This window comes from Polypterus senegalus, chromosome 17 (genome assembly GCF_016835505.1).
Source record: "Polypterus senegalus isolate Bchr_013 chromosome 17, ASM1683550v1, whole genome shotgun sequence".
Lineage (NCBI taxonomy): Eukaryota > Metazoa > Chordata > Cladistia > Polypteriformes > Polypteridae > Polypterus > Polypterus senegalus.
In genome coordinates, this window is record NC_053170.1 from 36,350,949 (window position 1) to 36,377,839 (window position 26,891).

Sequence of the window (26,891 nt, forward strand, 5' to 3'; positions counted from 1 at the left end):
TTACATTCACAAAATGTCTGAACACTAAAGGCAATGAAAGATATATATTTTTGGCAAGAATAATTCATTTATTTGCTACTAAAAGGAAAATGTAGCTTTTTATAGCTAGCTCAATAGCTATAATATGGTTTTAAGCTTCAGTGTCAATCTTACAGTCATTTTGATCTCTATAATTTTATAATGGTGCTTGCTGTAAGTGCATGTAAGCTTACATGGATAAAATATTGCAGTAGGCAAAGTCACTTTATCAGCAGAAGTGTTGATTTACAAAAAAGAAACATAACTTACCTGTTTTGTATAGAGTTAGCTGCTGCGTGCATAGCAGCTGCTGCCGCCTCCTGCGCTTTCCTGTTGAGCCCCGTTGGTGGAGGGCACATTCCAGAGCCCACCTGTGGTGGCATGTTACCCATGTTAGGCCCCATATTAGGAGCCATATTTGGGGCCATGTTGGGCCCGTAGGGTCGATTACCCATTTGTCCTGGGCCCATTCTCCCTGGGGGCATCCCAGTGTAGGGTGGTCCTCCTCCTTGTCCAGGCATGGGGTTCATGGAGCCTGTCATTCCTGGACCAGGATAACTTGAGTTGGGCATAGGTGAATAATTGGGCTGCCTTGGGTAACCTAGAGAAAAACAAAAATAATGCGATGAGGAATTTAAATTCATTTAAAATGTATCGCCAAAAAAATCTATCATTGAAATATGTTTTTCAAGCAGGCCACATGCCAAAAGAAAAATGTATACACTATTTAATGAAATACCTTTGTTTTTGGGCAAATTTTTATGATGATGTTTTCAACACAGTGATGAACTTCGTGATGAGTTTGGCATTTTCAATTTTTTTTTTTTTTTAAAACTTAAACATAGCATACAAAGTGGTGTCTACATGACTGACTACAAGAGGCAATTCAGCCCTGTTGCAGACCCTTACCTGCAACAGACTTAAGATGACAAAAAATGAGACGCAGAGCAAGAGACAGAAGAAAACATGTACAACTCGTAATTACACTGGGGTGCAAGATAACGAGCAAAGGCAGGGAATATGTGGAAAATGTAAGATGCCATCTACCAAGAATGAATGGCTTTGATGCAGAATGTGGGACTTGTGCTAACAAAACTGGAAATGGGAGACCGCTCTATGTGTTATTGATATGTACATTTATCCAGCAACTATTAACATTGAAGTTCTGTATACATTTTCTAAGTTAAGCTGTAACATAAAATCAAGAACCACCAAACAGAGAGCTTTCATTATTTAAGTCTCTTTAGTGACCTAGTTACCTACAGAGCACAAGGCTTTGAACTGCTGCTTCACAGCTCCCATCTAAGTGCTAAAAGCTACAGCTTCAAAGTACTGGGACTTCTTAAAGTGAGTTGATGGAACCTATAGCTAAATTGTTTTTAAGATTCTTTATTGTTTATTTTTTTTTTACTTTCACATCCCAGGAATGCACATTTATGAACCATTTTAACTGAAATGCAGTACAACACTAAACAGAGACAGACACATTTTATTTCTTGAATTATTCATGATTATTTTACCCCAGAACACTTTCATTTGGCTCTGTGGCATCTTTGTCATAGGCTGTTATTTACATGAAAACTCCCATCCACTGCAGTTGCCGTTAATGCAGAACAAATATCATTCCCCCAGAAAACAGTACCAATAACCAGATATACTTTACTTTCATTGTCATGAACACACATCTGACATGCACAATGAACATTTACTGAAACTGGAAATATTGTAGTTCTGAACTGGACACATCTGATAGGTTTTACTGCTTGTGTTTACTTGTTTTTTTCCCCTACAGCTTGATTGGCTGCATTTGTAAAACACTGTAAAACATGCTTTTATTTTTCTAATTCAAATCCCTCATGTGTATTGATTGACTCCTAATCAAAAAAATAAAAATAGTTTAAAAACCTATACCCCACATCTTAAAAATCCAACTGCAATCTGCTGCTTGTGTGCTATAAAAGGCATTTGCAAAATGTTTGTCTTCATATTCTTCACATACTAAAATAATCATGTTAAAACTAAAAGAAAAAGCAATTCCTGAATACAATATTTTTGTCCCACTGAACAAATGACACAATTCTATCCAAAGCACCTACTGCCAACATACTTTATAAACTTTAAAAACACTAAAAGCTACATGGTTTAGTTTTTCTTGCCTAGATTGCAGGAAAACTCTAAAAATAATAAGTTTTAAACTCAACCCTTTCACAAATACTGTCATTAGTACAATAGGATATCTCATTTGAACAAACATCCTTCCTCAACAAAACATCAAAATACAAAGTACAGACTCTCCAGAGCTCAAAATAAAAAAGACAAAAAAAAAAAAAAAACACAAATAGTATTCTCAATAATCTAAATTATTATAATAAATTAATCTTATGCTTAAAATTCACTTTTAACTGCAAGTAAAATCAGTAGTGACAATGAAATGTATTCTGTACCCCTCAACAAAAGAAATAAAGATGCTTCTGCTGTGAGTTGTGACTGCACTGTAAATTATGCATTAAAACAGTCACTTCTTATTTTACCACTTAATGTTCATACATTAAATACATGAGCAAATCTACAAATAGTTTAAAAAATATTAAAATAACAATAATGTAAATAATTACCTATATACCAATGTATAAGCAGAAAATTGGTATTACTAAAATATTAAGAACATTGTTTAAATTGACCAAAAACAATTTTGAAATATTTTGGACTGTTATGAATAATTTATATACTATATACTCTTACCTTGTGGCCCAGGGGCATACTGGCCACTCTGAGGCCCATATGCCCCCATGGAGTTGTTTTGAGGATAAGCTCCCATCCCAGTATGCAACTGGCCTCCAGTAGACTGGCGTGGAGATAAGGCGGAGCCAGACGGTGGAGAGCCATATGGGGTTATCTGGGGGTTTCTTTGCATGTATCCTAGATTTTGGGAGTAGGGAAATAATAGGGAAATAAAATTAAAACAACAGTCACCAAAAGATTAGTGCACAACTGTTTGTATTGCTTCTGAAAGAAATTCATCAATTCAGAAATATAAGGAGAAAATATTACAAACCTCGATCTTGGCCCATTGCAGACTGGTTAATGGAAGGGTGCAAGATGCCATCAGAATGCCCACTTGGTGGTCTTGGGGGTATCTGATTCCCTGCTGTAGAAAACAAGATAGTTCAGTGCTACCACCTCTGAAGTATTAATTTGCATCTCAAGTACCCTTTTACCAACCACTGAGTTCTCAAACTTCCAAAAGGAGGGAGGAGGAACATACAGATTACACAAACAATGTAAAATTTCCTCTAAATGCAAATCCTTTGAAAATCTGGTTAATCAGACGTATCAAGACTACAATGAAACCAAGTACTTCTCCGTATATTTTTATTTATTTATTTATTTTACCGTGGCTAATATTAGTTCACTTGAGCTGCTTATTGTTGAACATGGTACTTGGTGGTGTTAAAGAGACTGCAGCAGAACTTCATATTGTAGGACATCAACAGCGGTATTCTGTAATGTTACAAAGGTGACTTAAAGTTGAAATTTATAGCAGCTTTACGTTAAAAATTAATCAACTCTTCATTAGCATCAAAACCTAAAAATTAGTACTGCATCAGTATACAGTGGGTTTGAAGAAATGCCTAGGAATAACCAAAAAAAATACTAATACTTTTACACAAACAAAGCACTACCCTGTTCTCTTATTACCATATTCTGAAAAACAGCATCTCCATGAGCTACAGAAAAAAACGTGCTTCATTTTGTTCAATCATGACTTGGTTACTTCAGTAAATTTACATTTATTTCCTTTTGTTATTTCCTCTTGGTTTTTAACTTTAAAAAGCGCTTAAAGCAGATTGTTTATTGGCATTGTGAGCTTAATGATGATATGCAGGTGGACAACAGTGTTGGCTTTTTCAAAAATGCAAGGCTATGCACGGATTACAAAAAAAAAAAAAAAAAAAGTGGTGAGATCAGTTAATCTGAGATTTACAGCGACATGTTAACAGATACCCAGTTCACCAAAATAATCCACCATTTCTATCTACACTCAATTCACACAAAAAAATATTTTACAATTGAATGTCAGCGTTTTCTCTCAAATAAGATTTTTTTTTAATATAGACTTGAATAGGGGTTTTCATTCTGACAGCCCTAGTATATATAAATATACACACTCACACCCACAGTAAAACCCTTGATTATTTGAGGTAATGTGAGCCAATGCGACCTTGGATAACTAAAAACTTGATAAAATGGCTGGCTGCGGCCATTTCAGATTAAAAACTATGCATAGAAATGATTTTGCCAATTTATATTGTATCATTTAAACCTCTTTCTATACCTTAGTAATGTTGAATCGGTAATAAAATTTTGACAATACTAGTTGTCTTACCTCAATACCAGTTTAGTGAATTCTACCCTGTCTAACTCCAGCCTCTTTGGTTCACTGAAGAATTGCTTGCCTTCCTAGTGCGCTGCACGGTTGTGCGACACTACATACCACTTTCCCTCATAACTATGAAGTCTCAATCACGTCAAAGAAATAACTACAAAACACCCTGTCTTAGTCCAGCCTCCTAGTCATACATCACACTTTGCACTGCTTTCCTTTGGATAGTCCTGATTGTGTCAAAGCAATATGCACTCGATACAATATTCAATGCAGAGCTTTTATAAATGATTGTATAATAAAAGTAGTGCTTTAAACTTACAGGTTTGCCTTGGATAATGCAGAGTCTTTGTAAAATCATGGCATGAATAACCAGGGTTCTAATACATACATAGTTTAGACAAGCAAACCCAGCACTAACAATTTACAAAGTGTTTTAAGTCTAGCATTTAATATACCAATTATGAAAGTGTACCGGCAAGGTTTCAAACTGCAGCATATTAAGGCAATTATAAACATGTTTATTAATGTCTGCATTGTATTTATTCATGGAGGAACTTTAACAGGACTATGCAAAAATATGGCGAGAATGCAAACTCTTCTTGGTGAGAGGACTAGATCTCATGAAATGAGGTTAAATTTCAGCCACCCACCATCAAAATCTACTTTATCCAGTTCAAAAAATCAAGTGAAGCCTACTTTGAGCATAAGGCAAGAATCAGGCTTAGAATGGATGCTATTCACTCCACAAAGTTTACTCATGTACCCACTGACACTCATGAGATCTAACCTATGGATGCGAGAGGAAAACCCAGAGTATTTCCACAAAAACACACTAAAGACAAGGAAAACATGCAGTCTACACACAAACACTGAACAGATTAAAAATTAACTACTGCACCAAGATGCTCACCATTTAAGGCTATCATAAGTTAACAGAACTGCTACAATGTGCTTTGGCATAGATTTAGTTGGCGTCTAGATGAACACATAACCATAGAATTTCTTAACATTATTGTCATTCTTCAAACTACTTACTGACCACTCGCATCCTATGGTAGAGAGGCATGTCTATCCTGATGGTAGTGGATGACATGTTTGCAAACTCAAAACTAGCCTAAGGAATTTATTTTGCCCTCTGTGAGAATCTGTTGTGCCAAGCCATGCAATAAAAATGTGCAACATATAACAGCAGAGCCATCAGAACCCTACTCTATGGAAAAATAAAGCAGCCTGTAGTCATCTTTTTGTGTGCAAAAAACACACACTTAATGGGTACAACATGAATAATGTCTCACCAGAGGATCTTCCTTTAACTAACCGTTAGATTTTTTTTTTGTGTGTTTGTTGCAACACTTTATCCAAAAAAGTGCACTTTTATATACTGTAACATGTTTATGCATCAAAACCCTACTCTGTGAAGACATTGATTAACTTTTTGATTAACCTTTCTTGATGAAAGATACTGCCCTGCCTTTAGTATGAATTCTACACCCCTGATTTACCCCAGTGTTTCCTTTGTCAGTTATCTGTAATATAACTAGATTATTATGTCTTTTGATATTCTTTGATATTCTTACCTGGCACCGCTGCAGGAGACAAAGGACCTGACCTTGGCTGACTGACACTGGCAGGAGAACCAACAGGTGAAGGAGAGGGTCCTCTGATTCCAGGTAGGTGAGGGGAGGTATGTGGAGAGAACGGAGACTGAGCTGGGTTGCTCTGCTCTCCCTGGCTACTAGACACGCCTGAAGTACTCACTCCTGGACTGAGGGCACCCTCAGTTCCAGTAGGCAAATCATCAATTGAGCCAGACAGATCCTAAAATAAAACAAAGGCAAGGTTTTACGATTTAATGCCAAAAAAAAAGTTACTGAAATAAACTTGCAGATAGTTTCAAATCCAAACATTTCCTAATTAAAGGAGATAGATTAGCAGGACCAGATTTCAGGAATAAATACTTTTGTTTCCAAACATCTTTCTTACTGCATGTGTTTTAGACAGATAGCTACACTATGTTAACTGTGTAACACTAAAAGAAGAAATTCAAATATGATCATACCATTAAGTATATCATAAGCAAAATACTCATCTTGGTTTAGACTCTTTTAAAAGATCAAAAGAAAAAGGAATATTAAGCAATTAAATATTAGTGACAAGTAACCTCAAAACAGAAAACCTTTGGACTCCCACCTGCATACTGTGCTTAATGTTACACAATCTTATACCCCTCAGCCCCCATACAGCCTCACGTCTATGAAACTGAAAGCTAAAGCAAACACAGTGGCCAAAACTTCACATGTTTTCCATGTGCTTCTACAGTTGTGGGCTCATCTGCCAGTCAGATCAAAAATCCTGGAAAGAAGCCAACTATTTCCCAAAGAAATCTCACACTCTGAGCCTGGCTACAGCCCTGAAGCTGGCGGTTTTTCACTTGAAACAGAGCCCATTACTATTTTGGTATGTGACCTGACAGAGAAACCCCAGAGTGTCTTTGAATGAGAATGGCAATTAGAGCTGGAGTGTTTACAACTTCTTCCTCTTTGGCTCACCCTGAATAACATTTAAGAAATGCCATTATTCAGCTTCTGTACACCATTTAAATATTCAACAAAAAACATTAGAAGGTAGACTTGGTGTAGGTCATTCACTTTTGAGTTTATGAATAGTATTAACATTACTCTCTAAAACTATGCACTGTGCAACTTGATTTTCTTACCAGTCTCCCAATCAAATTTAAAATGTTATATCTGTTAAATCAATACAAGAGCTGTGAGTTAAGAAAAAACAGAGGATTGCCAATTTAACCACTTCATTAATCAATGTATTAAATGTATTTAGATCAGCACTAAGGTCAACCTACCTTCTAGTTTCTGGCCTATATTTTATGCTACATTAGTGACACCTAGATTTTTTCCCCCATTTGATAACTTCTAACAATGATTTTAATATATTGGATCATTCGTGTTGTGAATTAACCAACATCCTACAAAAAAAGAATAGTGTGTTTCAGAATAAAAATCTTTAAACAGAAGAGAATTTCTAGGAGGCCCAGATAAACAGAACGGGTAATCCACAAGGTTTTGAGGCAGAAGGTGAAAGTGGTATCTCTATGGTGTGGATTTTGCAAATGGGCAATAAGTTTTTAGTATTTGTGACTTGGAGTAAGTGATCACTAGTTGAGAACCAAACCAAAGTGGATGCCAAATTCCACATAATATTGAGCACTGTGCTATCACTGTATTTCTAAACTATATAACAGTATATCTGTGGAGATTCATTCATGCTTAGCATGTACTTGAACCATTCCCCTTCATATACAACAGTGAAGATTTGCAACAGAATTCCATCATGGCAGTACATTTGCCAAAGTTGACTTTAGTTCTAGATTCTTTTCTGCATTAACAACTGAAGAAAACATTTTCACAATAAAGTGAATTGCAATGGGGAAAACTAAAGGGTGACAGTATGAGAGATAGGAGGAACTACAGGGATTAGCTGGGGGTTAGGTCTGCTTGGACATTTGTACCCAATCACACAAAAGAGCTAATGACAACTCTCAAACATTCCCCAATATAGTTACCTTCATTCACACAGGACACGCTGTAAAAGCAGCACTGCAAAACTGGATTCAAATAAATGAAATGTTGGCACTTTATACAGCCACTACTAGAAACACATTATTTTTATTTATTTATTTATTTTTATTTTTTTTTAAAGAGTACTTGAGCTTTTGGATTTAGAATGCTTCATTGTGTCTAAAAGTTACAACCCAATGTAGAAAAACTGGCATGTTTCAAACTGAATATATTAATATGTAACAAATTTAAATGTTTGTGAAACTCCCGCCATATAATTGCTCACCCTCATAGTGGACAGTTCCCCAACTCCAAACAGTATTTTTTCCCTAAACTGACCACTGTAATACAAAAAATACAATTTAAAATATTACATACAAACAACGTAAATTGAGAGCCAGCAGAAAGTTCAAAGTTACCATAAACAGTAGTCATCCATTATCATAAAATTATGCCATCATAAAAACAAACCCTAAATACCCATATGATAAGGTTTAAAAAAAAATAATAATAATAATAAAAATACAAATGCATTATGGAAGATAATGCCAGTGCCATCCCATGTTGGGAGACATTTCTCCAGCTCAGATACCTGCACTGTCTGGATGTCCCTTACACTATTTGGGACATACTGTATGTTTACACCTGAATTTACATACTACTCCAGACTTCACATTTATTGTTACTGTCTATCTGTATCAGTCTTGTATCCTACTATTGTCAAATATACAGTTTTACTTAAAGAAAAACCCAATTTAATTCACATGGTATCACAGCATACATTTAAGACTGGAAAAATAAAACAAGCTACAAATCATTTCTAAATTAAATTTTAAAGAAATCAATTTTACATCCATAAAAATGGAAACATTAAAATGAATATAGCTGTTGATAAACTACCCAATTATCTTCTCTGTCATGTTCATTTCATTAGTGACCGTCTCCTGCTACTGCAAGAAATACTTAACCAAATACCTTTATTTTTTAAGTAGGGATACACAACACAGTTACATGACAAGATAGCAGGTGATCAGTTAGTTTTCATTTTGGTGGAAGTGTACATGTCTCAGACCATAGAGGTCTAAAACTCTTTACATCATCCATTTTATTATGCTAACTTAACATGAAGTAAATTATACACTACATATTCTTAAACTTCAAGGGCATTTAACATTGACATGCGCCAAACTGTTTGTAACCACAAACAAAACAGCCACAGCCAATATTGCAGGAAGAAGTTTTATGGTCCTGTTGAGAACTATTATTTAGCCTCTGACAAATGCCTCAATCACTGAAACTGTTCCAACTGATGACGCAGACACAGTAAGTGTGCTCAGAATGGAATGAAATGCAGTAAAGTTTTTCTCAAATCTGCTCAAGAATTGGCAGTCTTGTATCAACTGATGATACAATGAACAACAAAGGGGCTAATAAATACAGTATTTATTTCTGTTGTATGTCTGTAGTAATATTAGGCAAAAAAAAAAAAAAAAAGATTGATGGAAAGGGGATTTCCAGGAACTGGAAAAGAAAATTAGCATACTGGCCAAAGCTGTGAAGCTAGGTTTGTGTCTTCCAGGAACTATAGCTCCAGTTGAGAGATTCTTTCCTTAATGAACGCTGAATGACTCTGGAAAAAGAGTTACTCGAATGAGAGCAATATCATTTGTCTGAGTCAACTTTGGAACAGAGTATTGCGGTTTGTATAACATACCAAAGAACAAATGCAAGTGGAAAATAGAACCCCTCTAACACAGACACAGAATGACCAGCCAAGCACCTCCAACTAAGTAGGAACTTTCAAAATAACATGATTTTTTTTAGTGTATGTAGCTGCAGTCTTCTTTTAATATTAAATTTGGACTGCCTTATTATTATTATTGTGTGATGCATTTTTCTAGAATGCACAAAAAATTGTCTATATGAAACAAGTTCAGTAGTTGTTAAGGGCACATTATAAAACATACACCCAAGATTAACTAAATTACAAAATAAACTATTTTGAACGAATTACTCAAACCACCTAACATTCAAACTCCCAACTCCACCTTCTGATGCTGTTTGAGAGAATTTGGCCATCCTATTTATAAGCTCATTTAGTTAACTAACTGAAATGCACAAGTCATTTGTGCACGGCTACACCTAAACATTTTGGGTTCCATTTTTATGTTTGATGATTTACTATATGGAGCTCTTTTTGTGCTCATGCTACGGTTAATCTGTAACTCAGAGAAGTAAAGAGAGGACAATGCACATTGTATATAAACATGCCAAAAGAAAGGTATAAAAATACATACACACACACACAAAATAAACAAATGCAGGCTATGCCAGTACACGAGGGAGAATTGTTTGAAAACATACCAGAGGCTATGCCACTGAAAAACTATTAAAACCCACAAATTGAAGCAAACCAGAAATATTTCCCATGACTCAAGCCAATGGAAAACAGCCAGAAGTTGATAGAAACATATGAAAACAGTGGGCAAGTTCATGGGAATTACATACAGTAGTATTCAAAATTACTATAAAGAAATTCATATGCTGGCTTTTGCGATGAGAGATCAGGACAGGAAGGAAGGCTTAATGACACGTAGCCTGGAGCATGTTTTTTTGAGCATTCATACTTACAATGGAGAAAGTTGGCCAAGAAATGCAAACGTGGTAAAAAAGCAGCATTTACCAGCTTCTATATGTAAAAACAGTTTTTGACTGTAACTTCACAAAGTATACCTATCACCTTAATTACTTAAGGTAAGCCTTATGATATAGCAGCATAACCAAATATTGCATATGATTAATGTGTAAATAATTAAACATTTTATGATTGTATGATAACAGAAGAACTTTCCATGGAAAAATATAGCATGTATTAAGCGTTACAGCATATTATTAATTGAGTAAAGTAGAACTAATTCAAGTGGAATATGCAAAAAATACAGAAAGCATTTATTAAGATATGCTCAAGTAGTCGCTTTCATATTGTAACAATGCACGGAACGGATCAACACACATCGTCCGTGAGTAAAAACTGGTGGACCGCCATTGCGCCTTCTCCTCCCAGACAGAGTGATGGGGGTGGACGGCGCTTAGGTGCGGAGGGTGGAACGGGAGGAGAGGAGGACGACGTCCATTCCACTCCCTCCATCATGCTAGTCTGCTGATTTCTCGTTCAGTATGCACTGCCTGCTCATGTGCCCACCTCCAACTCGTCACTTGAGTCGTTGTCTTTACACAGTCCAGATGCACCTGTGACTCACGTAGACTTTTCATTGCTCTGTGCAGTTTTGGCTGCTTTTCTATATATAATCCACCAAGACACCCGACCACGGTAGAAGCGAGGTGGGAGGGGGGTGTGTACAAAGGGTAGGGACGTAACCAGTGGGAGCGTATGAGTCGCACTTAGTGGGAATTCCACGGTTTGCAGCCCGAATGGGGTTCAACGGCTCACCCACGCCTCTCTGCGCCGGGTAGACACACGCTCAATCTCATGCATAATTATTTATTGAATGCTAAACACTTCTGGAAAGACACGGTTGTCTAAAATGGGTTGGTGTGAGAATACAACAGTAAGTGAATGAAAAGATGGAACTCTGGAGAGAGCAAAATAGAACACAATAATGAACCCGCGGCATAACAAATGCCACCTAATTATTTATGGATGGTTGAACACTTCTGGAAAGACACAGTTGTCTAAAAAGGGAGTGTTTGAGGATACAACAGAAAGTGAATGAAAAGATGGAACTCTGGAGAGAGCAACATATAATTAATTGTCCGTGAGTGAAGAAGACACATGTTTGTCGCGGATGCGAATTGCTGTATGTAGCGTGTAAAACAGTTTTCTATGGTGCATGCGGTCATGCGGCGTAACTGAAAACTTGGTTTTTAAAGACTGCTTACTTCATTGTGTTTTAACCTCAGTTGTAAAGGATTGTTTTAGGGATCCCATGGGATACCCCACGCAAACCGTTTTACGCGCTGCATATGGCGATTCACCTCCGCGAGAAACATGCCTCTATGAACAGTCAACGTGGCTCGGAAGTGCATGTGGCCTCTACGACAGACAAACATAAATGACGCTGTTTTTTCTGTGTCGTCGCATCCGAGTTGGTAGGCGTGGCTCTGCGAGTTGTCGTCGTATCCAATGGTCTTGGAGTTGGTGGGCGTGGCTACTTCCTGCGTGCGCCATAGGTGTCTTACTTGTCGGCGGCTTAGTGAATCCACGCCCCTTCCAACGTGCTTTCCATGGGTGTTTTGCCTTAGTGAATTACATATATATATATATATATATATATATATATATATATATATATATATATATATATATATATATATATATATATATATATATATATATATATATATATATATATATATATATATAGATAAGAGAAGAACTTTCTATAGAAAAATATAGTATGTATTAAGCATTACATCATATTATTAATTGAGTAAAGTAGAACTAATTGAAGTGGAATATGCAAAAAATACAGAAAGCATTATCAAGATATGCTCTAGTAGTCGCTTTCACCATGTCATAAAACTACAAAGAGGGTGCTGATAGAGTATGTTATTCCAAATAAGCTGGCAGTTTTCTGTAGAATAAACATGCCTAACCTTATAAGATACTAGTCTTCACAGCTGCTTTAAAAGGCTCAGCATAGAAACCAGATCATTTCAGGGTTTGCACATATGTATCTATATGCACTATGAGAGAGAAAAAATAAATTATGGTAAACTAGCAAAATACCTGCGCTTCGCAGCGGAGAAGTAGTGTGTTAAAGAAGTTATGAAAAAGAAAAGGAAACATTTTCAAAATAACTTAGCATGATTGTCAGTGTAATTTTTTTGCCACTGTTATGAGTGTTAATGATAATCAAATCCTTGATGACAGCATTTCTTTCAATCAGGTTCGTATTTGGAGGATGTGTTATGTTCAAGTTATATTCTGTGTTTGTCAACCGTTGTAAAGATAACGGGTTTCACTACCCAAATCAGTACTCGTGAATCTAAGATGTTAAACAGGCATTCCTGGTATTAAGTTGTGGATTTGCTTGCAAATATTTAGCGGTGGCATGTCTATTAACTTAATTTAACCTTTCCCAGTCCTGCAAAGTAAGTTCACGTGAGCCGCTCGGAGTACATGCATCGAAGCTTCTCAGCTGTGCTTGTGCTATCTCGTGATGTCCACGGCTTTATTTAATGTTAGCTCAGACCCAGCACCTAAAAGTTTCTCTCGCACTTTTGCGGAGTTTGCGCCAAACACTATTCTATCCCTGACCATCTCATCTTTGTTTGCATAAGCACAGTTATTCAGCAGCAATTTTAACTCCTCCACAAAGTGCTAAAAAGTCTCGTTTATACCCTGCGTCCTCTCATTAAACTTGTATCTCGCAATTATCGTATTTGTCTTAGGCATGACAAACGCCAGCAGCAGCGTGTCTATGAACCTAATTTAAAATTAAGCTTTACACCCTGCTTTCCTATTCGTTTGCATGAGCACAGTTCTTCATCAGCAATTTTAACTCCGTTACAGCAATTGTAACTCTGTTACAAAGTGATCAAAAGTCTCGTTTATATCCTGCGTCTTCTCATTAAATTTGTATCTCGCGAATATCGTATTCATCGTAGGCATGACAAACACCAGCGGCAGCCTGTCTATGAACTTAATTTAAACTTTAGGTTTACACCGTGCTTTGTTTCCGAAGTAGCTGCACTTATGAATATGCCTGTATGTGTCACTCGTTTCATATTCTTTTGCTGCCTTCTCAATTGTGTAATGCGTTTTTTGAACAGGTTTCATTCATTGAAGTGAAAGCACAGTCCTTCACCCGCGAATATTTACCTTATATGGGTAGGCACTCAATTATGTGGGAGGCGTGATGATGCGGGATGCAACTCTGCCTCGCACAGCGACCAAGCTGCAGGCTACGGCTGTATATATGGACGAAAGTAGGTTCCAGTTATGGCCGTTATGCGTAGAATTTCGAAATGAAACCTGCCTAACTTTTGTAAGTAAGCTGTAAGGAATGAGCCTGCCAAATTTCAGCCTTCCACCTACATGGGAAGTTGGAGAATTAGTGATGAGTGAGTGAGTGAGTGAGTGAGTGAGTCAGTCAGTCAGGGCTTTGCCTTTTATTAGTATAGATTATGAACTTTATGAACTGCCACAATTAAACTGATTTATAATAATAAGGTCAATAGCATTTGACAGAAAATACATTTAACTAGTGTTTGTTTAGGGAACATTAAAGTTTCAGTGTCTGGATGTGTTTTTGTGAAGTTATAAATTTGCATTCTTTTAAATGTGAAAATGTTTATTTCCTTGTTTACCTAGTTCATGGATGGGCAAACTTTTTGGCTCAAGGGCCACACTGGGTTTTAAAATTTGACAAGCAGGCTAGTCCAGCAGTGAAGGAACCAAAGTAAATTACATGGGACTCTTATTACCCAAAAGGTAAAAATTACCTGCCTACGTTATTCAGTTTCAATGGGAACAGTGCTGTTGATCGCCCTTTCTTTCCAGCATATCGAGGTATGGTGTCAGTTTGGTTGTGGCAATTCTCAGGACAGATCTCAGGTGCTCGTCAGTTAACTGGGGGTCTATGGCGTGATTTGTTGATGTTCATCACGGTAACCATCCACTCACAAACGTAGGTAGTGCCAAACAGTGTCAGCATCTTTTTTGCCATCTTCCAGATGTTTGGAAACTTTACTTCGTTTAGTGAGGCATAAAATTTATCCAGTTTCAGAGAGTTAAACTTGGATAGTCCACTGACAGGGGACATGATACCAGCTGAAGTGACATCTCAATTTTTTTTTAAAACCAGAGCACTGATGGCAGAATTCGCCATTCATATCGTCCAGTGATTTGCTATATTTCTTCAAATGTTGAGGGGACTCTTTCAGCGTCGCTAGTGTAGGGAAATGAGTGAATGTTTTGTTTGAAATTTGTCTTGAGAATAAAGCCAGTTTGGCTTTGAAGGCTTTCACATTTATACACATTTCATGAACAAATTGATCTTCCCTTGTAGCTTCGTGTTCAGCACATTCATGCGTGTCAGTATGGCCACAGCGAACGCAAAAATCACAAAGCCTGTCCGTTTCGCTCAGCTCAGGAAAATCAATGCCTTTTCCCATTAAATCCAAAAATTAGCATATATCCCCTTTGAGCTCCCACACTCACTGACATACTTTACCCAAACTTAACCAGCGGGCATTAGAGTAGTAAAATAAGTTGTGGTGATCAGCATTAGTTTCTTCAAGGAATTTAATAAAACTGACTATGATTAAGTCTCTTCGCTCGTATGAAGTTAAGCTTTACAACCAACTTTATTACATGATCAAGCTGCAATACAGACTTGCACAGGGCTTTCTGGTGGATTATGCAGTGTAGGAAAATTGCATCCAACTAAGGGTGTTCCTCTTTCACGTTATCCTGGATTTTTTTCAGCTGCCCAACGTTTTACCCGTGAAGTTCAGCGTTCCATCTTTGGTAACTTTAGCAAGTTTACACCATGGTAACTTCAGCCTCTCAATAACACCAGACAACCTGTCATACAAGTACGCTCCTCGTGTTGTCCACGTTATGGACTCTATGGCCAAAAACTCCCCCATGATTTTAAAATTGTCATTAATCTCTCTAATAAAAATTAAGAGCAGTACGGTGTTTATGTTGTTACTTTCATCCAGTGCTAAGGAACATAACTTAAATGACTCTGCTTTTGTGTTTAACTGGCTGACCAACTCTTCATCAATTAGTTCTATACGCAGAGTCGCTGTTCTGTGTGATAAACTAATTTGTTCAAATTTGTTTTTGCTCTCTGGGCACAAGAGACTTACTGTGTCTACCATGCATTCTTTCAAAAAATTCCCCTTCAGTGAAAGGTTTACTGGCCTTTGCTAATCTGAATGACAGCAAATAACCTGGCCTGGGTGCTCGACTCCTGCTCACTAACCTCCAAGCAGTAGCCGGCCTTTCCTGCATTGACTGATTGCTAGCGTAGTTAGCATGCTTGGTGGAAAAGTGCCAGCCAATATTACATTCTCCTAAAACCGCAACAGTTTCATGGCAAATAAGGAATATGGCCTTTGATCGGACTTCAGTAAAAAATTTAGCTGCCCACTCCTTATTAAAAACTCGGCACTCATGGTAAAATGTTCTTTTTTTTGGTCCATTCATTGTTAAAGTAGGGGGTCAATGCAATGGCAAAGTGAAGAATGAATATCTGTGTGTAGACAGGATAGACTCGCCTTTGGCAAAAGCAGTAGTACTCCATCTAGTGAAATCTGCCAGGTATTGCAGGAAAATGCAGGAACAGGGTGAAATGAATGTAGTCTTTAGGGCACTTTTGTAAATATTCGGCAGGCCGGCTGTGGCCCGTGGGCTCTAGTTTGCCCATCCCTGACCTAGATACAAGCTGGACAGTAAATGGAAAACATGACAGTTTTACTGAGCCACAAATAATCAGGGCCATGATTACCCAAGTAAAACTCAAAAGGGCAAGAAACGAAAATTTTGTGTTTTAATTTAATTATAGCTATAAAGCTTCTGGCAATTGTAAAATACCAAAAAAGTGGTCTGCCGAGAACAGCAATAAGCAAAGCATGGCATAACAACATGAAAAGATATATAAACAACAACTGAAGTGCTGTTGCATAGTTATTCTCTCTTTTCATTCTGAGCTTTCATCACAAACAGCTTAAATATATAGGACTTAATATGCTATGAAAATGAGACATGCACTATGAAGAAAACATGGCAAGTATCCAGTATCACAGGAACTCTCATTAACCTGACTTAAGCATGCTTAAAACTACCGGACAGTTTATTAAGGTTTTTCTTCTACTCTGTTTATATTTATGCTTAAAATTTCATTTTCTTTCATGCAGATACTCATAACTGACAGCTATTTCCTGTCATTTTGACCAATGCATATACTGCACACTATCATGCCAATTAAATCGGTATCCCATAGTTCAACGTGATGCAATTAAAAAAGGACTACTTACTGCTAAGTGTCAGATTGTTTTGATCTATAAAAGCATGACACATGACAATAAGGTAAACTTGATTTATACTATATTAACAGTTTAACTCCTTTATATGAAATTCTACAGCAAATGTAAATGAAGTCTCATGTATAATTCATAAAATGATAATACAAAATTTCAAGTAACTTTTGTGGAGTTCTCCAGGGCAAAAAACAGTAAGGAGTTATGAGTCTGAGACATCTGATGAGGTGTAGGCAAACAAAGGTACAGGTAATGAAATGTCATCTTCATTCTCTTCTGGCTTTTGATAGTAGCTCATCATAAGCATCAATAGATTTAAAATTCTGAAGCAATAGATTTAAAGCATTTCTTGCAAGACCAGTAGTACCAAGTATTAGTTCCATAGGAATATATTACATCATTTTGTATCTGAAGTTTTGTTTTCTGAAAATAAACATTTCTGTAGCAGCACTGACCAAGCAACTCTACAGAATTTTTCTACTGTCAATGCAGTCATTGATTCTCTCCCCTTTTTTTTTACTGTTCAGTTTGCACAATTTCAAGTTGTGCTGAACACAGAGATCACTTGTATATTTAATTATAGAGGCACTTACTGTCATTCGAAATACTGGCTATTTATCAATGCAGACGAGCAATATAAACCACACAGACTTCAAATTAACCCTCCTGCAATACATAAACCTTCCAGATTGGGTCACAGCATAATACACTACAAAGTTCAGTACCTCCAGGATCCACAAAACATTTCAGTGCGAAACAAGTCTCAAAACATTCAGCATATGACAACAGCTAATGCCACAATTTGTGAAAAAACTAACATATACATCAATTAACAGTTGGTTCAAACATTTTGAGAAATAAGATTTCTCTCAGGGCAACAATGACCAGCCTGTCTAAAGATATTTACAGACAAATTGTTTGATGAGGACAAATCTGAGATGGAAAATGAATGCTTTGATATCTTGAAGACTTTGCAAACCAGTTACTTAGAGAAATTAGTTAAGAGTGCAACCCAGGTACATTAATTTTTAGAACTTTCTTTTTACTGTAAATAGAATTTTGGATGTCTGATATAGTTAAATTTTGCTTTAACATGTTTAGTTCAGCTACTCCTTGAAATGTTGGGTGCTAAAGTAAATGAATTGGGGAAACGGCCATGAAATCTCCTTGTTAAGTTCAGCACATGCTGTGCATGTAGATATCACTACCTCTGCTAAAAATGTTTCAAACTAAAATGCAAATTTTCAATAGATATCTGACTATTAACCACTTTAACAGCACAAAACCTTATTTACCCAAGAATTAAAAAAATATATAATTTTTTATATTACACGGCCTAGTATGATATGGAGTGTTTCTTTTATTCTACTAGATTTTTCTGTGACATTTTACATTACTGGACAACCATAACATCAATTATTACTTTAACTATCCAAATTTTAGATGGACATCTTTTCAAGCAGACCACAGTACAAAAAGGTTTATCATAATTCTCTAATTTAATTGTTTATAAAATGAGTGTTAAAAGAAAGTGTTTTAAAACAATAGCTCTCTTAACATACTAAAAAAGTGAATCTTAAATATTTGATATTAGAAATATTCATCCATGCAAATATATTCAGACTTATTAATACCCTATTATTGCCCAGAGGGCACTGGGCGGTCTCATGGTCTGGAATCCCTACAGATTTTATTTTTTTCTCCAGCCGTCTGATTTTTTTTTTTTTGTTTTTTCTGTCCCCCCTGGCCATTGGACCTTACTCTTATTCGATGTTAATTAATGTTGATTTATTTTTTTTTCTTATTGTGTCTTTTATTTTTCTATTCTTTATTATGTAAAGCACTTTGAGCTACTGTTTGTATGAAAATGTGCTATATAAATAAATGTTGTTGTAATACCAAATAATTGGTATTAAGAATCAAATGAAGTTTCCATGTTTAATTTGCCATTATCTATAGAAATACTTCAGTGCTCCACATTCCACCAGTGTTGTCACCCAACAACTTCTTTTCCTTGCAGAGCTGCATTGCAACTTAGGCCAGAATTACATTTCATACTGGGGTTAACTTTGTCAGGCAAAAACAAAGCTAAAGTGTATACAGTCTGAGTGCTATTGCTTGAAGAATATATGTCAATAGTGCAATTGTAGGTTCTAATAAACAAAACTCTCTGAGCAATGCAATAAGTTCCCTCTTTGTATATCATCACTCTGCAAATACAACTAAATAAGCAAACTCCACACAAAAAAAGTTAAAAACTACTCAAAATACAAATCATATTAATTTGCTGTAGTATTTAAAAATACATACATTATATTTCTGAACAAACTTAATTCAACAAGGAGCTTAATACAATCCAGAATGTTATGTTTAACATAATTTCACTTTGCAGTATATACAACTGCGACAGAATTCATTTGCATTAAAACGCACAGTCAAGGTATCTGATTCAAATATTTTAGTATTTGAGCTACCCTTGTAAATCTTAAAACGGAGAGAAAAACTTTTTTAGCCTGCCTCAGCGTTCCATCTTTAGAAAATGTACTGTAATTGGACCTTAATGAAGTGATCTTGGAATAGCTACTTCAAATGTCTCATGCTCTTGTTATGTAATTTTCTATTAAATTTTTTTTTTTTTAATTTGTTTTATTGTGTTAGATTAATTTGTTATGAATTCTTAATTGATTATATGGAGGCAGATACGTCTAGATTTTGGCTATAGTCAAAATACATATTAATTTGCTATTTATTTAAATTGCATACTAAATTATATTTCTGAAACAAACAGCTTATCCAACAAGGAGCTTAATTCATTCACATTATGAAATTGGCTGTGAAAGAAATCAATGAACCTAGCTTGAGTTAATGAAAACAAAATGCAAAAGTTGCTATGTTTCTTTAATCAGTCACTTGTATGGTTATTTCATGAAATGATATTCCATGAATGTTTAAAAAACTGCAAATCAAATTAAATTATCACTGCATTGTGATCCAAACATCATGTGTATAAATTGTGGAATACCTGAAAGAAGCTAATGAAATTTAAACATCTTTCTCTTTTAGTAATTTTCAAGCACTGATGAGCATAGAAAATTCCAGTCTCCAGCAAATATGAAAATATCAGAAGTAACTTTGTAGAGAAAAAATTAAGAGTATTTATTTTGGCCACATTTTTTTACTTAATAAACAAACTACAAAACTGGCACAAAGCAGCCTGGTTTGACTTCTATTTAATGAAAAATGCAACACAATGCCAATTGTGATACATGTGACAGACACACACTACCAACAAAGGCAATCACAATATTTGCAATTCAATTTCTTTAACCAACACATTTTACTTAGGAGACAATTTAACCAGCAGCTTTTGACATATATTTTTAATTTACAACACAATGTCCAAATAATATTGCGCTTTATATTAGTCCCTAGAAAGATAACTGTTACACAATATTATGCAAATCCTTAAGAGATACTTTTAACTTTCTCAAGCCAAACTGTAGTCTTAAAATTGTTGGATTTAGGAGGAAAACAAATCCCAAGCAGACTTCACAAATGTGGCTGAAATTAAATCTAATTGGTAATTTCTGTTGGCACTGCCAGTGGCTGCAGAGTGTACAAAATTAAAAATCAATCAAAATGGCAAGTCTTTCACTAAACTGAGAAGCAATAATCAGGACTCACTAATACTTAAATATGTAGTGCACAACAAACATACCTAATAAAAAACAGCTTTCACCTTCATTTATTTCTCTTCATTTAGAACTATTTTAAAATTAAAAAATAAAAAAACACTCATTTCTTGATGTCGTGCAAATCTGACTTTTTACCACAGGAGGGCAACCCAGTTCCACTTCAAAGAAAGCACATTTCAGAAGTCGATCTTTCATAAACAGTTCAACTTCCATAAAACAAGTAGATGATCAGACAGAATTTAATATAAATTAACTTCTATGAATAGGCACACTAAAAATTATAATACCACCAGTATAATATATTATAAAAGGTACTTCAGTAACAACTATATCAACAAATCAGCTATTCGTCCATCTTCAATAGCCACTTTATTTAGAGCATGGTCAGTGCCTGTTATTGTACTTCTCACACTGTTTGAAGCACTAAAAGGTAGAATCACTTGAATCTTGCAGAAGATCCTCAAGAATAACATTACTGTTTTAATCCTTTCCTACCTTACACTAAAATTAAAAAAAAAAAAAGTCTTGCTTAGACACAGGCTTCTTTTCAGCTAATGTTAAGAAAAACTGAAGCCTAGATGTAGACCACCACCATCCTATCCACTAGGTCAAATAAATAACATCTCTTGACCTAAAAGCATTTCTCTGTGCTATGAGAAGAAACCAGGATAAATAGGATGAAGCCCTCAAAGTATGGGAGAAAATAACAGCTTTATAGTGAAACAACACCAGAGCACAAAATAGAATGGAATATGACAGAATTGAAATCCAAACATATCTGCCACCATATAACCCAATTAAGAATTCATAATAAAATGAAACAAAAAATTTAATGTTTTATGAAATAGCTATTCCAAGATCACTTCATAAAGGTCCAATTATAGTACATTTTCAAAAGATGGCACGCTGAGCCAGGTCTATTATCACACAAACCTAAAAAGGGTCTTCTCTTCATTTTAAGATTTGCACAGGTAGCTCACATACTAAAATGTTTATATCAAATATCTTGATGGTTTGTTTTAATGCCATAAAAACAAGTTCCATACATAACATTCTAAAAACACATAATAAAATCCAGGGTTATGAGAGGAGGAGCCTATACCAACAACACTGGGCAAAAGGCAGTAAATAGCTCTGAAAGGGATGACTGTGCCAACTAACGCAAACAACTACACACACACCTGCACAGAGTCAATTTGGAATTGACAAACAACCTCATCAGTACATATCCGAGAAGGTTACAGGAGAAAAATCCCCCACAATGTGAGGATGAGAGCATAGTGAGGTATACAGGCACAGGAGGCTGACTTGTGAAATGTGAAATGGCAGTACTACCTATTTTAAGGTGCCATCAAAAATTTGTTTCTAAACAACAACTTTGGCCTAGAAAAATAAATAAAATCAACACACACCTGAAATAAAATGGAAATCTAATACAGATACTGTAACCACAGTGGAAAGAATAAGGCTTACTCTATATTCAACTTTTTCAAAGTAATGAAACTACCTTTCTACAGAGGAAGCTGAAATAACTACGGATTAAAGCAAAATGTATATTTGGCAGACAAAAAAGAAACAGGACTGCTGTGCTGGAGACAACGCAATTGCACCCTAGCCTATAGCAAATACAGGTTTTCCTCCTTAGTGCTTATTAAATGAGTTGAATTTTAAAATTAGATAATGTAGCTTGATTCTGTTTCAAATGCCCAAGTGATCATTCAAGAGGTAGTCATATAAAGTGTAGTTTCTTATATCAACTACAAGTTATTACAAACAAAAATAATTGTAAATACATCAGCTAATCAAGCTATACAATACTGACTGTACTGAAATGCTGATATGCTCTTGCTACACAACTATCCGATTGTCCGCACGTCTTCTCCATCTATCACAGAACACTGAAATATTTAAGACATAGCCATAGTTGTATTATAAAAGCATAGTGATCCAAGATCTCAGAAGATGTAGTAACTTGTTCCAATATTTTGCACCATCAAAATATAGCAATGATACCACCTTCTTCTACTTAAAGGAACTTTCTGAATAAATGCATCTCTCAAAAAGTTGCTGTACTCTTTATAACAAACAAACCTTGGATTGGATGGTTCTAATGCTTAGTTCTGACATGCCACTACATAATGGTATCCAGCATGAAGATTGCTCTAGGATTACGGCAGGGTCAGAGCTGAAACTACTCTGCCAACCCCTCCCCAAATACAATGCCTACATTTTTGGACAAAGGACCCACTATCTGTGACAAAAACACTTTATCTAACAATTATCTGAACCTTAAAACTCACTTTTGAAAACCTCCCAATAGCAGCTGTTTTATGTTCCAATCTATTTCTTCATCAGAAGCCATTTCCTGCCTTGAAATGCTCTCTTACTTGAATCAGGAAATTAGGTTCTGCCCTCAATATGTAGCACCAAAAACCTGCAGCAGTGTATTTTACATTACGGTGCATATTATTATTTAATACACATTACATTGTTTTGTTTTTTTTAAACTGCATTTCATTTTTTCTTGTTTTTTGCCTTTGCTGCTATCAGAGGCAAGGAACCTAAATTATCAAGTATTTTATGTTAAGGTCAGAATTGGCCTTGTATCAAAATGATAGCAACAGCCTCATGTGGATGACAGAAATATTTCTCAACAAAAACAATAAAATGAATTATAAGAGTAAGAAAATAGATACACAAAAATACATACAACAACATTTATTTGAAACTACTAAAACCAATTAAAATACATTTGGTTGAAGCAAGATACTTGCAGGGTCAGAGGTCATGCAAATGTACTAGCAAAAACATCAGAATATTCTATGCAACAGCAACCAAGAGGTGATATTCCTATGATTTTGTTGACTAACTTACTCCACAGAAAATAATAAAGGCAGGATGGAGTTGGGGGTCCAAAGAATGAAGCAACAGGCAGGAAAAAAATTAAAACCCTGACACTGAATAACAAATATACAGGAAGCAATGGCTCACAAGCCACAGACTAGAATAGAAACAGGAAATAAACCCGAGATGCTGAATGGTGAAAACACCATGGCTCATAAAACAAGGTCAATGAGAGAAGCATTATGAAAACTTTCATTGAATAATACATTTATGTTCAGAATAATAGCAGTATGTTTAAAAAAAGTGAATAAAGCTCAAAATCCTTAGAACAGCTTTTATTTCCATACAGGCAAAGGTATTGGGAACACTGCACATTTTACTCCAAATCAAAATATGAAAAAGTAATGAAATGTGTTATTCCTTTACAGAAAGTGCAGAAAAGGGAAGATTGGGCTGTTCAAAAAATAGCAGTGTGGAGTTCAATTAGTGAGGTAATTCATTCTGTGAAAAAACAGGTGTCAATTATGGCCCTTATTTAAGGAAGTGTACATGCTGGTTATAGTGTATTTCTGAAAATCTGAGTAAAATGGGTTGTTTCAGACATTGTTCAGAAGAACAACATACTTAGATTAAAAAGTTGAGAGGGGAAAACAAAAGTGTAGAAAATTATAGGCTGCTCAGCTAAAATGATCGCAAATGCTTTAAAATGGCAACCACAAACTGAAAGAAGTGGAAGAAAAACAAACTACCATTCGAATGGATCAAAGAATAGCAAAAATGGCAAAGACTCAGCCAATGATCAGCTCCAGGAAGATCAAAGAAGGTCTAAAGTTACCTGTGAGCAGTGTTACAATTAGAAGACGCCTATGTGAAGCCAAACTATCGGCAAGAAGCCCCCACAAAAGTCCCACTGTTGGTTTGGGGGTTAGAAAGAAAAAAAAAAAAAGGATGTGCTGAAGAGATCACAATTTGCCAAAGAACACATTGACTGACCTAAAGAGAAATGGCACAACATTTTGTTAACTAATGAAATTTTCGGGTCTGGGAGGCCACCAACAGTTTATCAGACAACCCCCCCAAAAACTGAATTCAAGCCACAGTACTCTGTAAAGACAGTGAAGCAAGTATCATAATATGGGAATGTTTCTCATACTATGGTGTTGGGCCTATTTATTGCATACCAAGGATCATGGATAAGTCTGAATACCTCAAAATACTTGAAGAGGTCATGTTGCCTTATGCCGAAGAGGAAATGCCCTTGAAATGGGTATTTCATTAAGACAACGACCCCACACACACCAGTAAACGAGCAACATCTTGGTTCCAGACCAACAAGATTGACGTTGTGGACTGGCCAGCCCAATCCCTGGACCTTAATCCAATAGAAAACCTGTGGAGTGACATCAAAAATGCTGTTTGAGGCAAAACCAAGAAATGTAGAAAAATTGTAGAATGCAGGCCAATTATTCTGAGATGGAATACCTGTTCACAGGTGCCAGAAGTTGGTCAACCCCATGAAACAGCGATGTGCAGCAGGTTCTCAGAAATAGTGGTTATACAACTAAATATTAGTTCAGTGATTCAAAGGAAAGTAAAATTTTGAAACATTTTCAGTTTATACAGTTGATGTTTGAGTTTGTAAAGAGGAATGCAGACACTGCCTTTTTTTTTTTTAACAGCCTAATATTCATCTTTCTTTACTTTCTGTAAAGGAATAACACAAATTTGATCATTTTTTCTTCACATTTTGATTTCGAATAGAATGTGCAGTATTTCCAATACATTCGTGTGTATGGAAATAAAAGCTATTATGGGGATTTTTAGCTTTATTCACTGCTATTATTCTGAACACAACTGTACACGGAACACAGCAATAACCATTTTTCCTCCACTAAATGCAAACCAATTGTATTGTTGATTTTACTGCACTTACGGAAACATAACACACAAAACCGATTTTCATACGCACAAAAAAAGAAAAATCAGAATTGGAGACATTTGAATTTACATATGCAAGAACAAAAATTAGTTTCTAAAGTAATAAATTAAAACTTGGAAAGTTTTACTCAAGCCTTACATCTTTAAATACAAGTCAATCAAATATAAAATGTTTCCTATAAAAATGTTATTTGGAAACAATCTCCTTTGAAGAAAAATAAATAGCTCTGCACATAATATAAAAAAATATATATTTAATATTTAAATTTGCTAGTTAAAACATTCTGCCAATGTCAGTTTAACAAATTTTGCTTATAATTTTTAAACTAATTAGGCTTCATAAGATTATAAATTGGACTTATTTAATACAGACAAACATAGAAACAAAACCGAATATAAAAAAAAAAACATTCAGGAGAGGAAAGTGGTATTTCTAGAGCTTACTCCTACTGTTTTCAGACTTTAACATACAAGGTTTCATATATCTCTGCACACTTTCTTCTCTCATAAATTAAATGGATATATCTGAAGGCAACTTAACTCACCAAATGTTGATAAATATTAATCACTAGGAAAAAATTGTGCAATGTTTTACAAATTTAAGACATTAAAGTGTTTAGATAAAAAAACTGATTAATTATTCAACAGAAATAATTGTTTTAACATATAAAATGAACATGCTCAAACCTACTTGACTCAATTACTACACATTTCATAAAAATAATGTTAACAAAACATCTCAGATTTAATTGAGTTTAGTAATTTCTTGAAACATGTAACTAGAATCAATCACCAATCTTGGTAAAGAATAAATATGTCTTATAAGATAAAAGCATACCATTTTAGATTTTTTTTATCGTACACCACTTTTAGTGCATGCATGTCACTTCTTGCAAAATTATAAATTCAAGTATACATTATAACGAAGAAATGTGTTTTTTTTTGTTTGCTTTTTTTTTTTTAAATCTACCCCTAACTCTTATTAACTAACATTATGATTACTTCCAACTTGTGTTAACAGACACTGAAATTAGATACATAAAAACCTGTATAATCAATTTTGACCAAGGAAAAACAAATTATGGAAAAATGTTGATCAATAATCAGTGTTGACTGATAAAAGCAGATGGTCTCAAGGATGGCTGATACAGAACAAAACCACTAAGAAAAAAAAAAAAATGTATAGTTTAGTCCACCCAAGTTAACCACAAAAATTGCTGACTTAACCCACTCCCCTAAAATTACTCTTCTCTTGCACCAGAATGCATAGATCACTTGAAAACTTCTTTGTAATAAAAAAATGTCAAATATAATGTGAAAAGACATTACACCCATAATTTCACACAAAAAAGTACACATTTATTGAAAATGCAAAGACATTCGGATACCATTCAACTACTGTACATAATCAAGGACATG

General features: G+C 35.3%; 1 protein-coding gene across 2 annotated transcripts in view; it reads right to left on the reverse strand.

The window, feature by feature from the left end:
* Nucleotides 1–26,891, reverse strand: part of arid1aa (AT rich interactive domain 1Aa (SWI-like)) — a 147,872-nt gene that overhangs the window by 20,153 nt on the left and 100,828 nt on the right. For both annotated transcript variants that reach the window (XM_039739249.1, XM_039739247.1), the window contains 4 exons: nucleotides 5,983–6,223; nucleotides 3,074–3,166; nucleotides 2,761–2,937; nucleotides 289–619 (listed from right to left, as the gene is read on the reverse strand). In XM_039739249.1, coding sequence (XP_039595183.1) covers nucleotides 289–619; nucleotides 2,761–2,937; nucleotides 3,074–3,166; nucleotides 5,983–6,223 — 842 coding nt within the window. The remainder of the gene's footprint in view (nucleotides 1–288; nucleotides 620–2,760; nucleotides 2,938–3,073; nucleotides 3,167–5,982; nucleotides 6,224–26,891) is intronic.